Consider the following 14367-nt stretch of genomic DNA (forward strand, 5'->3'; position numbering starts at 1 on the left):
ACTCAAAGAACGCCTAAATATTTCAAAACAAATTAACTTGTAACTCCCCCCCCCCCCCAAGAAGAAACAAAAAATGGAACAGTTCTTGAAAGACTGGGTCAGAGTTTTTTTTTTAAACAAAATTTAAAAGTATGTTCCATTACTGTCTATGAAGCAAAAAACACAAACATAATTATGGAATAAATAAAAAAACAAGGGACAAGCAGCCAACTGACTCTACCCGCTTAGTGAGAAGTGATATACTTTCAACTATTTTTTTTCTTTTAATGCTTCTGAAAATTTCTTGGCCCGTTGAGGACTAGGGTGCAGCAATTCCCTGTGTTAGTTAGCGAGGTGGGTTTAATGCAGTGCAGCTTGATAACTGGGGGCTGACGGGACTTACTGAATTGTCTATATTTCACTCCTAGCCATTCTTAAAAAAAAAAAAAAAAAAAAAAAGGCTCAGCAAAGCTGGATGCCCTGAAGAGATTTCTACTACTTTCTTCTCTATAGTCAAAAAAGCAAATGGCTCACATGAACAAGTTCTTGATTAATACAAGTTTAAGATATATATTTGCAAAATTTTCAACATTTGGCACAGCAAAAACTGGAAAAAATCGGGAGGGAAAATAGGTAAGGTGTTGTTCCCCCCTTTCCACCTGCTGTTGGACAGTGACAAGATGCTCACAGAGGAGAAACGCCTGGCTTTGTGCCAGGTGCTGCCAAGAGTGGGCTCGGGGGAGAAAACCTATCTCCCACCCCTTTGCCCCAGGAAATATCAATGACCTCCACATCCCCTGGTCCACTTCCTGGGCAAGCCAAAGTTCAGCTCTGTGTAGGACCCTCCCCCCAACCCCAACCCCAGTGTGCAGTGCAAATCAACCAACAATTTACTGGTGGAATGGCAATCAAAGGAAACACTTAAACACCTAACAATTTCTTAAAGCCAAAAACAGTTTTCATGGAGTTGAACATTTTTTGAGTGTGTTTTTTCAAGTGTAAAAGCAGTGACTTTTTATTCAAACAGAAGCAGCATCTAGGAATTAATTCTGGCACTTGGGTTCTAGGGGGTTACAGGTATGCATCATGGATTTTTCTCCCTCTCATTTTAAAGGCCTCATGTTTCTATTCCTGAGTTCATACTGACACCTGCCGGCCCTCCCCTCTAGTGGACAGAGACGGTGGGCAGCCAGCCTCCCTGGTTAGATCGGGTAATGCCAAGCAGAGACGCCTCTTCCACCTGCCTGGACTTGCTTTCTGATTCGAGGTAAGTCGAGGTACAGAGAAAGGAACCGACAAAAACACAACCAACCAAAGGCAGCCTGACCAAAGCCTGAGTTGTTAGGGACCACTCTCCTCATCCTTTTCCCAGGGAAAGACAAGTCACTCATGGAATTTGAATCAAACAAGGGGGAGGACAATTGCCAAAAACAGCATGATGGACCCAAGTCATGTGCAGCCATCTAATAACTCACTCACCTGCTCTAACCTGTCCTGGGCCCCTCTCTCATACATGCGCTCCAGTTTAACCAAGACAACCCTCAAGTGCTTCTTAGTGCACAGAGTTCAATGAGGCTAAGATGGAGTCAGGAATTTCTCCAGTTTCTAGACAGCATCTCTGTGCCCATGCCTTGCCCCTATCAGATATGCAGTTATTTCTTCTCTCTGCTGCTCGTGGATTTGAGCCTTGCTGGGTATTTCTGCACACTGTGTACTTACACGTGCGCGCGCACACACACACACACAGTTGGCTGTGGCTTCCTTCTCTCTGCCTCGTCCAGGCTCCTTTTGCTTCATGTAAGATCAATACTTTCCCATTCCTTTGAAGTTGATGGAAAGGAATTTTCCTTGAAGAAACAATTCCTGGAGTCTCACGTAGGATAGTCAATCGATCGCTAGCACAATTTGCACAATCTAGGGGAATGGGTACGGCAAGAATGGCAACTCCACAGCAGGACACCCACTGTTTCACTTACACCAAGCCTCTTGGCATCTGTCTGCCTTCTGTGTCTCCTGTCCACCTCTTCCCTCAGTCTCATAACCATCCACGTGTACCCCCAGCTACCTTCTGCGTTTCCAGGTATCATTTGCTCTTAACTCCCACAATCCTGCCTTTCTGCTACCCATCCCAATAACATCAGGTGGGGATGATTAAATACCGGCTTAAAATTTAAGCATTTTCCAACACTCCTGGGTTATCTGAAAAGTCGTCCATGCCCTTTTACAGGTTTACGCTGATAGACCCGTATAATGTTGAAGTATGTTCATCGTTAAGGCTTTGACTTAAGAAAACGGTAAGAGAACCAGACACAAGGGAAAGAGACATCTTCAACTCTGTCGTGTCTCTCAGTTAACTCGCTCACAGTCACACGCTGGTTTGGCTCCCCAAACCCACGATGGAAAAAAAAAAGATCATTTTTGTGTTTTTGTTTTTAAAGGCATCGGGTTACTTCCTCCTGCCCGCTTCTTTCTTCCCTGAACAAGAGTTTACAACTCCTCATGGCTTCTTAATAGGTGAAGTAGGTGAAATGTCCAAGAAATTCCCAGCAGGGCTTCCTGACTCAACCATGCAGCTGAGGCTCAGCGCCTGTGCCATCCCAGCCCCACTCTAACCGGCAGTACATTTCATGTTTCCTGAAAACACTTTATAAAAAGGAAAAAAAAAAAAAAAAAGCCAAACAACAACAACAAAGGGAAAAAGAAAAAGAGCAACATCTGAACATCCCCCTGCCCTAGTAAGACTGAGATTATCTTATTCCTCCCCTGAAATAATTATAAAGAAACATTTCAGGCAAAATACTTAGTATTAATGGTCTCACTGCTCAACCTCCCAACCACGCCCCTTTCCCTTTATGTATACCTCTCAGAGCAAAATAAATTCATTAATGGCTTTCCATATATAAATGCAATAGAAAAGAAAGAAGTCTGGAACCTGAACTATCATGGGACCAAACAGGATCTTGTCCCCCTGGGCGTGTGTCAGAAAGCGTAAGCCCCAACAGGAAACAGAGGCTCTTTCTCCTTTCAGTTCAACACCCTTCCCGTGTCCTACTCACCAGGATAAAAAGTGTGTTCACATCCCATCTAATTTACAACACAAGATACCCCATCCTATCCCCAAAACATAAAAATACAAGTCTATGCCCCTAGAATGATCAAACCAGTCTAATTCCCTCCCCACCCCCCACCCTGAAATCTTGCTACATAAATACATGTGTGTGTTTGATTATAGTATAAACAGCTCCCAATCCACTTCCAGTTTCTAAGCATCAGCAGCGGCTGTTGCTAAGCCCCTGGGTCCTGACCCATTCCAGAGGAACTTGCCATTCTTACTCAGCTCCCGGGCTTCAGGGTCATCATTCCAGCGCCGCTTCAACCGAAGCTTGGGGGGCATCAGGGCATCTTCTTTCTTCTCAGGTGCACTGGGCTCTTTGCCAGGCCTGTCCTCACTATCTTCAGTTACCTCTAGGGGTTCTTCACTTGGGCTGCTAATGGGTACAGAGGGCCAAGCAGGCGGTGCAGCTGGGCGGGCAAAGATGGTGCCTTTTTCCTCTTCTGTGGTCCTGCTTGGCACAGTGCCCTCTTCTTTAGAGTGCTCCTCCTTTTCTCGTGCCAACTGCCTGAGACTCTCAGGATCCTTTTCAGAGGCTGGTTCCACCTTAATTCTCGGGGGGACAGGAGCCAGCGTGGGAACAGGGACTGGTGCTGCCTCCTCGCTGCTCTCTACCCTCTCCCGGTTCTTCCGCCCGACGGGTGGGGGCTGCAGCTTGATAGAAAACTGGGTCGACTCCTCAGGATGCATCTGGCACTGCAGCGGTGGAACCATGAGCCCTGGGTAACGAGGAAATGTCCGCGGACTCAGGTGGTAGTTGAACACAGAGCAGGCTTGAGAATGAAGGTAGTGTTTCATTTCCTCGGGGTTGAAGGAGAAGCAGCTGCTGCTGGTGAAGGGGCTCAGGCCTGGCGAGGGGCTGTAGGAGAAGATGGTGGGCGTCAGGGACAGGGCTGGTGAGATGGGGACGTTAAGGACGCCTCCACGGCCAGGGATCGGAGAGACCGCAAAGGGACTATGGGGGTCAGGGTACATCCCTGGCCTGGTGAACAGAGGAAGCATGATGTCAGGCTTGCGCTTCTGATGGCCAATCCCACCACCAACGGCACTCCGGGAGGACATGAGATCCACGCCCCGGCGCCAGTCAGCGGCCGAGCCATCCTCCAGCTCCGAAAGCTCCACCTTTCTATCGGTGCCATTACTCGACTCCTGGCCGGAAGCAGCTAGGGAGCTGGCAGAGAACCGCCCTGGCTGCACATCACTGGTTGGAGAATGGGTGTCCAGAGGGGGGAAATGGAAGCGGGAAGAGGCTGTTGGCACCGGTGGTGCACTCTGGGGAACCACACCTGCGAGGGAGGAAAAGACAAAAGGCCACTTTAGAGGTCTGGTCACTCATTACCAGCAATTTTACGTACACTAAACAGATACAAGATGTTGAAGGGCAACAGAAAATAAACATTCCAGCTGAGCTGAATCCCTCGGTTGTCTGTCTCCTCAGCGTCCTCTACTCAATGTAGTTGTCACCTTTCTCTAGCCTCTTACTTTGTCTTCACAGTACGCGTTACTACCTAAAATTCCATTTATTTGTTTATCTGTATGCTAAAACATAAATCCCACAAAGGCAGGGACTTCCTATTATTTGCAAGTAGATTTCCAGCAGTTCAGGGCTTAATAATCAGTAGGTGCTTAATAACTATCAGTTGAATGAAGAATCAGTATAAGAGCCTTCTCCTCTGCAACTTTAAATACTGTATATATATCACCTGCTTTCATTCTCAGCTTTGCAAATCATCTTTTCTTATTTTCATAATTTTGGACATATCTATAAAGTAAGCAAACAAACCAAAACCAATAAACAAAACTGGGAAATATACGTATGTAAACAACACATTAAAAGCCCAAAGACCCTGCATCTCACATATATGACCATGAACAAGACCATATTTTAAGAACAAAAACAGGTCACAAAAAAAGGCCATGTTTGTTAAGGTAGGTTCTCATGGTGTATGTTTTATCATTTCTGATATACAATCACCACTTTGTAGAGATTCAGAATTTTTGTTAATCTCTCTAAATCTATTTTCTAGTGTACAAATTCTGTATAATGATCTCCATTCCCATCCTGCTTTCAACACTTTTCAAGCATTGAGGAGGCTGGGAGAAAGTCCAGTACCTACCACTTCTCTCAAATTTGCGGACTAAAATCTGAAGTTCTAAGCAGAAACCAACACTGTGCTACACATGTCAACTTCAGAGGCTCACAAATTCTCAACTCCCCCAAAAGGTCCTTCTGATAATCAGAGCATAAGAGAGGTATGAGGCCTCAGGGACCCTCTGGGCTCCTGGGAGGTATCAGTGGCTTCTAACACTGATGTGATGTCGGGAGGGTTATTTTTACTCTGAGGGAAGGATAAAGGAGGAGAAAAAATGAGAAAAACCCAAACAAGTGAAAGTGTGGTGATCCAAGAGAAGAAACAAAAAAGGTGCATAAGATATGATGTGGGTAGGAACTGTTGCAATCAGCTGCATTCTTCTATTCCTGTTATAATTGAGTCATCCTCAAATAGGACTCTCGAGTCATTGGTATGTGCAAGATTGTAGCTTTCTTGGCACATGTGTCTGAGTAACACTGCCAGAGCAGCATTTCCCAAACTGATGTTCCAAAGAAAACTGTTCTGCAGGTCTTTTTTCCAAAACCACTGATTTAATTGTGCAATTAGGAAAAACAGATGGATGACCTTGCATATAATTTGAGTAGAGTCAAGCGGGTCTCCAAAGTATCACTTCTACCAGCCTACTACAGTGGCTAAAATGCTATTCTGTTTTGATTCTCTTGGATCTTGATTTTGTATTAAGAGCACATCTATTCAAAAACAACAACAAAAAAACCCAAAACCAAAACCAAAAAACGTCTATGTGTTCTGAAGGACTGAATAAGTATGATGTGGGGGGAAACAGAGGTGGTAGAGAAGGCTGTTTCTTAAACAATTTAGTTATTTGGTTTGTCTTTTTCCAAACTGGAGGATATCTCAGTCTCTACACAGGCTAAGGGACACTGTAAATCTGCAAAAAGGAGACAGAATACATAGTGTTTTCCAAATGCATTTAAAGGGAGTGAAGGAAGGCAATCTGGAGGTAGCATTCTGGGTCCCTCACCTCTGATTAACTGCAGCAGCCCTACTTATATGTTGCATCAATATGTTGAGATAACAGATCTAAGTTTTGTTTGAAAAATCAAGTTTGCTGCTTAAAAAAGCATGAATAACACTGCTTTGAAGAAGACCACCTTCGTGGATCCAGTATGAAATCTGAGTAGCGGGCTGGAAACTGTAGGTTTGAATCTTAGTTCCAGCACCTTCTACCTGGTAGCCTGGTACAAGTAACCAACTGGTTTTTGAACTCCTTTGGCAAAATGGGAATAATAAGGCCCTTGCCTAGGTTCAAATCCCGGCCCTACCACTCAATAGCTGTGTTACTCTAGTAACGTACTTACCTTTCGGTGCCTCAGTTTCATTACCTGTAAAATGGATGACAACAGGACTAATCCTCATGCTATGAAAACTATAAGAGTTAATATTTGTAAAGTCCTTAAACTAGTACCAGCACATAGCAAACTGTATGTATTTGTTAAAATAAAAAATTTCTTATTAGACAATAATCATGATTTAAAAAGCAAAACTTTAAAAGGCATATATTGTTTAAATATGGACCATATATTAGATAACAGTATTAGGGCAATGTTAAAACTTTCTGGGTATGATAATGTTATTGTTATTAGAAGGAGAATGTCCTTGTACTTGGGAGATACATACTGAAGTACACAGGGATGAAGTGTCACATCTGCAACTTAATCTCAAAAGCTTTAAAAAGCATATAGAAACACAGATAAAGCAAATGTTATCGATTAAGTGAATCTAGACAGAGGACATATGGGTGTTGGCTGTTCAATTTTTTCCTCAATTTTTCTGTAGCTTTAAAGTTTTCTAAAATAAAGCTAAATATAAAAAAACTGGGCTGGGGTGAAGTAAGAGGTCTCAACTCTGTCCTTGAACTGGTTTGCCCTGCCCCCACACCCTGACAAGTAAGCATTTTTACTAGTATCTTCTATATTTTTCCAAGAGTTCTTATGTAAGTACATTTAAAAAATATATTTTAATGTAAATATTAAAAATACATTTAAATATTAAATCATTAAAACATTTTAAAATGTATTGCTTCTATCTTTAAAAACACACAGCTCAAAACAGCCCAGCTGTATCAACTCACCATCTAGACAAGATCTCTCTAGCCTCCAGGATCTAAATCCACATAGCTCTGCTTCTTAGAGCATTCATCACATTCCACATTGTATTTTGAATTGTATTAAACCTCATATATCTTATCTCTCCTGCTAAATTTTAAGTTCCTTGAGGGAAAGAACTCCCCCATAATCTTTTTCTTTGTCTTTAGGGCTTAACACATTATCTGCTGAACAAATGAATGAATCCCAATCCAGGGGAGGAATGTATGATCTATTTCAATAGCTCAATCTCTCAAGAATTGTTTCCTGAGAAAGTGTCCAACAGATAACTGTATTCAAGCCTCCCTGATCAATCTTTGACTCTGCTGTCATCCTTAATTTTATCATTTGTAAAACGAGGATACTGAGATGTATACTTTACTGGGCTGGGAGAGTTGCATGAGTTAATTCACAAAAACACTAGGCAAAAGTACCTCCATTAAGCAGATGTTCAATAAATGTTACATTCCTTTGTCATCATAAAAGTTAACCTGAAACATCTGGTCTATCTGGGTAAAAGTTCTCTATGAACTAATGACTCTAGTTCTTTGGCGTTATCTGCATCCAGAATGTAAAAACCAAGTAGTATCTCCCCCCAAATGGACAGTTTTGCCTTCCTCATGATTTTTTTGATTAGGTCCTGAGCTTAGTTAAGGATCAATGTTGGTTCAACCACCTTCAGGCATAATAGGTGGTGCTAGGCCACTACTGTTAGGTTTCTAGGTCAGTGTCTTCACAGTGAGGGTCCAGATTTCCTTTCCCTGGAAAAGCATATTATTCCCAAGGGCTGTATATATACTCCAAGTGGTCCAAGTATCTGGACTTGTGGCTTTTCAATAGAAACAAAGGGTCAAAGACAGAAGAACAAGACCCACACACTCTGGTATACCTAGCTAGAGTCAAAATTCCTCTAGGTACACAGGGACGGGGAAGAGTGAAAAAGAGAGGAAACAAGATTCCAGTGGTTAGAACAGGTTTGATTTCCTAACGCCTCTCCCTCAGGCACAAGGAAAGAAAACAGGTTGTAATTAGAGAGATGCATTCCAATACCACTTTTTTTTTTTTTTAAATGCATGCCCCAGGGACAGAAGGGAGTGGTTACAGGAGAGATGGAACTGTAATGATAGTAGATCAAGCTAAAACTGCCCTAACTTGTTGTGTGTAGTAATTACATATCTGCCATGGATCTTAGCATTATATTCTCAGTCACACCCCTGCTCTAATTTTTCAGGTTTCTTCCAACTTTTTTCTGAGAAGTTGTAATACTACAGGATCACAATCAGATTTCTTTGCTTTATACAATGCCACAAGACAGAGCATTAATGGACTGCTCAGCAACCAGTTAAATACAATCTATTTTCTTAGGTAGGGGTGTGATGTGCCAGCCAACCAACAAACATCTTTATCAGAGACTGCCTTCTGCATCCCTGAGAGGCAGGCCCAGAACCACTATGAGAAGCTGTAATGGAAAACTGTCCTGTGGAGAGCCTAGAGGGGAAGCCTTGCAGCACTTCAGAGGAGAGAAGGTCAAGTAACCCCACAATCCGTTCTCTGAGGAGCTGTTGGTGCAGATCAAAGACACTGCTTTCTACTGCAAACATATGAACCTCCCCTTCTGTGATCAAGGATGCTGTGGTTTTGATGCTATTCACTTGATAAGGCTGAGCTCGGTTGCTTCATAGAAAATCGGAAGTGTTTGTAGAAACTAGCTCTTGTCTATGAAAGAACCACTGGGCAGGTGTTAAAACTGAGTGCTGAACTTAAAGATCAACACAACACCATTCCTAAAGAGGACAATGTAATAATCTCTAGATGACAAATAATATACAGAAAAGGGAACCAAACAAACCAAATCTAGCCTGATGCTGTGCAGTCCATCTCTTCCTGTGAGATGAATGGGAAAACTTGAGCAAGCACACAGAGGAAATCCAAGGGACCATATTGCTTTGGTGTTTCTAAATACCCCTTAAACATGACAAATCTTAGACTTGGGTTTTTGAGATTCTTTTTCAACTCAAAATGTATTCCCCACCAAGCAAGAGTGTCTGCATCTTACCACTGGACCGGATGTTGATGAATGGGTAGTTGGGCATCACCAGCTTGTTGAAGTTAAATTTATAAGTAAACCTTTTCCCTTTTGTTTTATGAAGGATCCTCTTGTTGTAATAGTACCTGTAGAAACAGGAATGCAGATCAATTTATCTTCTAGCTACTGACAGTTTCTGATATACTTAGGTAACCACTAGGACCAACAACTGTTGCTAAGTGTTACTTGCAAAACATCACCATCATTCCTGCGCACCCTTGTCCTCAGGTTAGAGCCGGGAGACCTAAGAGCTCACTTTTCCCATTCAATTTTCAACTAAATTCTAGTTCTTTACAAAGACAGTCTCACTTTGAGACCGTGAATACCTATCCTAGCCCCAACCACCTTTCGTCTCTATCTCTCTATGGTTTCAATTCTTTAGTCCATTTCCTTCCTGTTCTACTGTATGTCACTGCCTAGTTTCTTTTTTCTGCCTTGCCCAGGTGGAGGCAGACAAATCTCTTGGGAGACCTGATGTGGTTAGTCTGGAGGCCTAAGCTCAAGGCATAGACAAAGGAATGTAGAACTGCTTTATGGTGGCAGGTCAAACAATGGTACACCCTGATCTGGAAAATAGCGGTCAGCTTGGCTTACTTCACTTTCAAAAGAAAGTGAGAAGTTCCAGCTATGTTGCCCAGACTTTACATTCAGGGTCACTCATAATGAAGGAAGGCGGGGATTTCAATGTACCTAGAACCTTGAGTCTTGAATCTATTCAGTGGTACAGGTTATAAACTGGCTCCTGGAGGGCTGAAGGGTTATAAAATGTAAAGACTGACAAGGGGAAAATAAAACCTGTGAAACTTACAGTGACCAACCTTTAGACATGCTGGAGCAACCTATGAACTGACAACTCACTGAGCTCACTGACTGGCTCCTGAACAGCTAGGGCACTACCATGCAGTGAGCACTCCTCTTGCGTGCTTGCTTCACTCTTTTTCTAGTTTCTTCCAGGATAGTCTAAAGAAGAGAAATTCTAATAGATTTCCAACAGGGAAGTCTAAACTAATCTCCTGGATTATAAATGAGCTCCAATCCAGGTTTCACCACACATTCCCTCGCCCACTACCGAGCAGAATCGGCTGTCAGGATCCAGTGCCAGCCACGTTGGAATTCCCTCCTACATACAACCAAAGATATGCCTTTTCTCCCCTGTGCCTGTCCTACCCAGATTCAACAGCTCTTCTACTCCCACTTTACAGCTACACGTTATTCACTAGTGTAGTCTCTTATTACCCGATACCTTTTTATCCAACATTCAGCAAACTACTGAAGTCTCCTTCCAATCTGTTAACACAATGGATTTGGGAATCCTTTCCCTTACCTCAGGGCCCGGCTCAGCTTGTCATAATTCATCTGTGGTTTGCACTTCCTGCGGCCCCAGAGGCGGGCCACCTCGTCTGGATCCTTAATGACAAATTCCCCGTACTCGCCCTGCTGCCAGGCAATGACATGGCGGAACTCCTCCTTCTGCAGCAGCTCCAGGATGAAGTGCCACAGCTGGATCTGCCGGGAGCCCGGGGACGACTCTGTTTTATAGGCCCAATCAGGAAACTGATACCCTTTAATATGAAAAGGGCAAAATCAAGGTAGTCAGGAGCTAGGAACATACATACCAGTACCCCCAACTTCACATTCCAATGCTCAGAATCTCTAGAGTGCTGTGCAAACACACCACAAACACCCTTTTGGTCAGCTGGGCTAACCACACCAGCTGAGAGGGCAGCAGAGAGAAGTTACCTTTCCTTGTGGCAATCAGCAAATCTGATAAGAGTTGGGTAGCAGCACCCAGGTGTCCTAATCTCTTACCCTTTCAGACTTTGCTAATTCTCATGCCTACTTTCTGTGAGCACATGAAGGTTCCAAAGGGAACACACAGGAAACAATGTTTTAGGAAAATACAACCTTACCCCCAAGGTTGGAATTATGTCTCTAACAGGAAAGAGATTCTAAAGCTTGGGATAAGGGTGTGGTGACCAGACATGCTCAAATTCATTCAAAGGAAACAAGTCTACAACTGTCCTAGCAGTATCTACCCTGTCAAGTGGCTGTCAGTCATGGTCTGGCATTTGTGAACCAAGCCCAAGTGGAGAGAAAAGGAACCACTGAGGGACATTCCAGGTACATCAGAAGATGATTAACTTCTGCTCACCTCCACCTCCTTCTGGCTTTTCCACGATGCTACAGCCTGCTTTCATTTTCACCCTCCTGCTGAGAGATACAAGCCAAATCAATTACTTTAAGGTGCTATTTACTTATTATCCTCCCGAGGTTTTCTGGTACAGCCTTTCCCCAAACTTCCTTTTCCCTGTCTTTCCCTCCTTATGCAACGCTCTTTCTTTCAAACATGTCACCTCCAAACTGCTAATACCCATGTCATCAAATGATGGTCCTCACGTCATCAGCTTCAAAGGCCATAATTCTCTCTCACCTGACTTTAAGCCACAAATTGTAAACACTGTTTTTAATATTTGCTTTCTTCCTCCTGGCCAGTCCTTCAAATGTAAAAAAGGGTATGGTGAAATGAGTCCAAAAAAGCAGTCAAAACAAGTCAAACAGTTTGTCTTCTATGACTAGACAGGTCCAGATGCCAAGATACATAAGCCTGAGTTCACCCAGATGTACCAGTTTAAAGCAGAGTTAAAAAAAAAAAAAAATCCAAATCCATCTGACTGCCACTCAAGAATGAACATCTGATTTTGATTTACTTTCCTGAATTATGTGAGATGGGAGAAGGAAAACTCCTCCCAGTCAGAAACTGTCCCTTCCTCCTTGAAAAACACCCAGGGATACAGGAAGTAAACACACCATATGTACAGTTACTCTATGTAAGAAACACACACACACACACTCCCCCAATGTTTCTCTGAGAAAAAAATTTTACATTTTCTCCTTTTAACGGGAAGGGGAAAAAAAAGCAAGCATTTCTGGGAACCTTCTGTTCAACAAGTGGAGGGAGTCTGGCTGTGATGTGAATTCACTCCATCCAGATTTACAGTTCCTTAATAAGTTTCCTGTTCCTAGCAGCCAGCAGCCTGTATCAGTCAATCCTTTAGCAAAAAGGAGGGAAGAGTAAAAGTGCCAGAGGGATATGCGGGCAGGACAAGGCAGCTAACCCAGGCAGCTCTCCAGGGTGAATGATCGGTCCTCGGTACCAACATTAGCAGGAGTCTGGAGGGAATGTAGGTGCCTTAGTGACCCTAGGGTGGGGTGCGTACAAATTCCTAATCTTGAAATTTCATCTAACCTAGGATTCCTCTAGATCCTTTGAATTCTTTTCCTCACCATACACATTAAGAAGACCAGCAAGTTTCGATCTATGAAACTACTTGGGAATGAGGATGAAATAAATACCTCAAAGGAAGGAGAAAACAAACATAAACACAGACACACAGTTACATACACAAGATACACAATAACAAGGCCCCAGAGCTGAGCCAGGAGTTTCCTCTCCCGGCTGCTTCCATCTCCGTGACAATGAGGGAGGAAAAACACTAATTTCCCCACGGCTGCAGGAAGCTGCCCCGGACGCTAACCACCGGATTGCTGTGTCGGATCCTGGGGTCTTTATCCTGCTACGGGAATGCCTTCACCTACCGCGACTCTGGGGTCCAAACCCCGCTGCGACAATGACTTGCCCAGGAAGCTCACTCCTGACGTCCCAACTCCCCGATTTTCCCCATAAAGGCCTCCCTCCCAGGAGCCCGGAGGCGCATCTCCATGTCTTTCGCAAATTCACTCCGAGGACACTCTGTCCAAGTAGGGTCACTCATCTCAACTCTGCAAAGCCCGGCAGGCCCCTCGCTCTCCCTCGGACCGCGACCATTCCCCAAAAAAGTGAGGCTTGCAGAGCCTGGTGCCTCGGATCCCCCGCTGCAGCTCCCGGTCCCGGCCTCCGCAGCTCTCGGAGCCTGCTTTCTATCCGCCTCCCGGCCGGGCCTCCCCCACCCCGTGGCCACGAGGCTCCGCGGAGCCACCGTACGAACGCTGCCCGGGTCCCCGTCGCCCCTCGGCCACGGGGTCCCCTCCCACCCCCGCCCCCCGCGCCGGGGGAGGCCCGGCCGGGTTGGTACGTGGCTCGCCCGGCGGCCGCGACCGCAGGGACGCCGTCCCCGCCGAGACCGGGGGGGTGGGGGTCGGTCGGGAGGGACCGGGCGGCGAGGCCGGGACTCACCTCTCCCCGGCACGGTCCGTCTTCGGTCCGGTCTCCTCCGCGGCGTCTCCGGCTCCTCCTCATCCACCCCAGCAGGAAGTGACCTCCTCGGCTGCTTTCGTCACTTCCATCCTCAGCGGAGAGGGCGGGGGAGGAGGCGGCGCCGTCCCGCGGGTCTCCCAGCCGCGCCGCGCCGCACCCAGCCGCGTCTCCCTTTCCTTTCTCCTTTCCGCAGACGCCGACTTCCGCCCGCACCCCGCCCCCGGCGCGCGCTCCTCCCGCCGCGCTGCCCGCGCAGCCGCCCCGGCGCGGCGCGTGCGTCACGCTGAGGGGGCACGTTACGCACGCTCGCGGCGGGCGGGAGGCCGGGCGGCGGCGCTCGCGGGGGGACGCGGACCGAGGGGCGGGTGTGGGCTTTCCCGCCGGCGGGGTGCGGCCGGGGAGCGGCCCCCGGGGCCGCCACCTGACGCGGGAGGGAACCTCGCAGACCCCACAGGAAGGGGCCCGGCGCCGGCCTGACGCTTCCCCCAGACCGCTGGGAGGGTGTCCCCCGTGTCTCCTTAAAAGGGCTCTGCGACCTCCCAGAGAGGAGAGCCTTCACAATGGGAAGAGACGCCCGCAGACCTCAGAGGGCGTTCGCTACCCTCTAAGAGCCTTTTCAGATACTTATAAAAGAATCCGCGAGGCTCTCTGTGAAGCGCCTTGCTTAGGCATTTACTCCCCTGTAAGGAGAGTGTGACGTTTCCTCGCTAATCCCCATCTCTCTGCATTTAGTGTTCATTTGTCCACATCTAAGCAGCGTGCAGTTCTTCTCCCTA

The 14367-nt window shown here is 45.8% G+C and overlaps 1 protein-coding gene across 2 annotated transcripts; it reads right to left on the minus strand.

Annotated features, from left to right (window-relative positions):
* Positions 1-420: 420 nt before the first annotated feature.
* On the minus strand, positions 421-13766 carry LOC130848668 (ETS translocation variant 3). 2 transcript variants are annotated; one of them, XM_057727099.1, is made up of 5 exons: positions 13571-13766; positions 11549-11604; positions 10721-10958; positions 9367-9482; positions 421-4377 (listed from the first exon to the last, which is right to left on the minus strand). In XM_057727099.1, the coding sequence occupies exons 2-5, from the start codon at positions 11592-11594 to the stop codon at positions 3242-3244; spliced, it is 1536 nt and encodes a 511-aa protein (XP_057583082.1). In that variant the 5' UTR covers positions 11595-11604; positions 13571-13766; the 3' UTR covers positions 421-3241. The 2 variants fall into 2 exon arrangements, with proteins under 2 accessions (XP_057583082.1, XP_057583076.1); XM_057727093.1 differs by having other exon boundaries at positions 11549-11607; positions 13571-13765.
* Positions 13767-14367: the final 601 nt, after the last annotated feature.

Source organism: Hippopotamus amphibius, chromosome 1, assembly GCF_030028045.1.
Source record: "Hippopotamus amphibius kiboko isolate mHipAmp2 chromosome 1, mHipAmp2.hap2, whole genome shotgun sequence".
NCBI lineage: Eukaryota > Metazoa > Chordata > Mammalia > Artiodactyla > Hippopotamidae > Hippopotamus > Hippopotamus amphibius.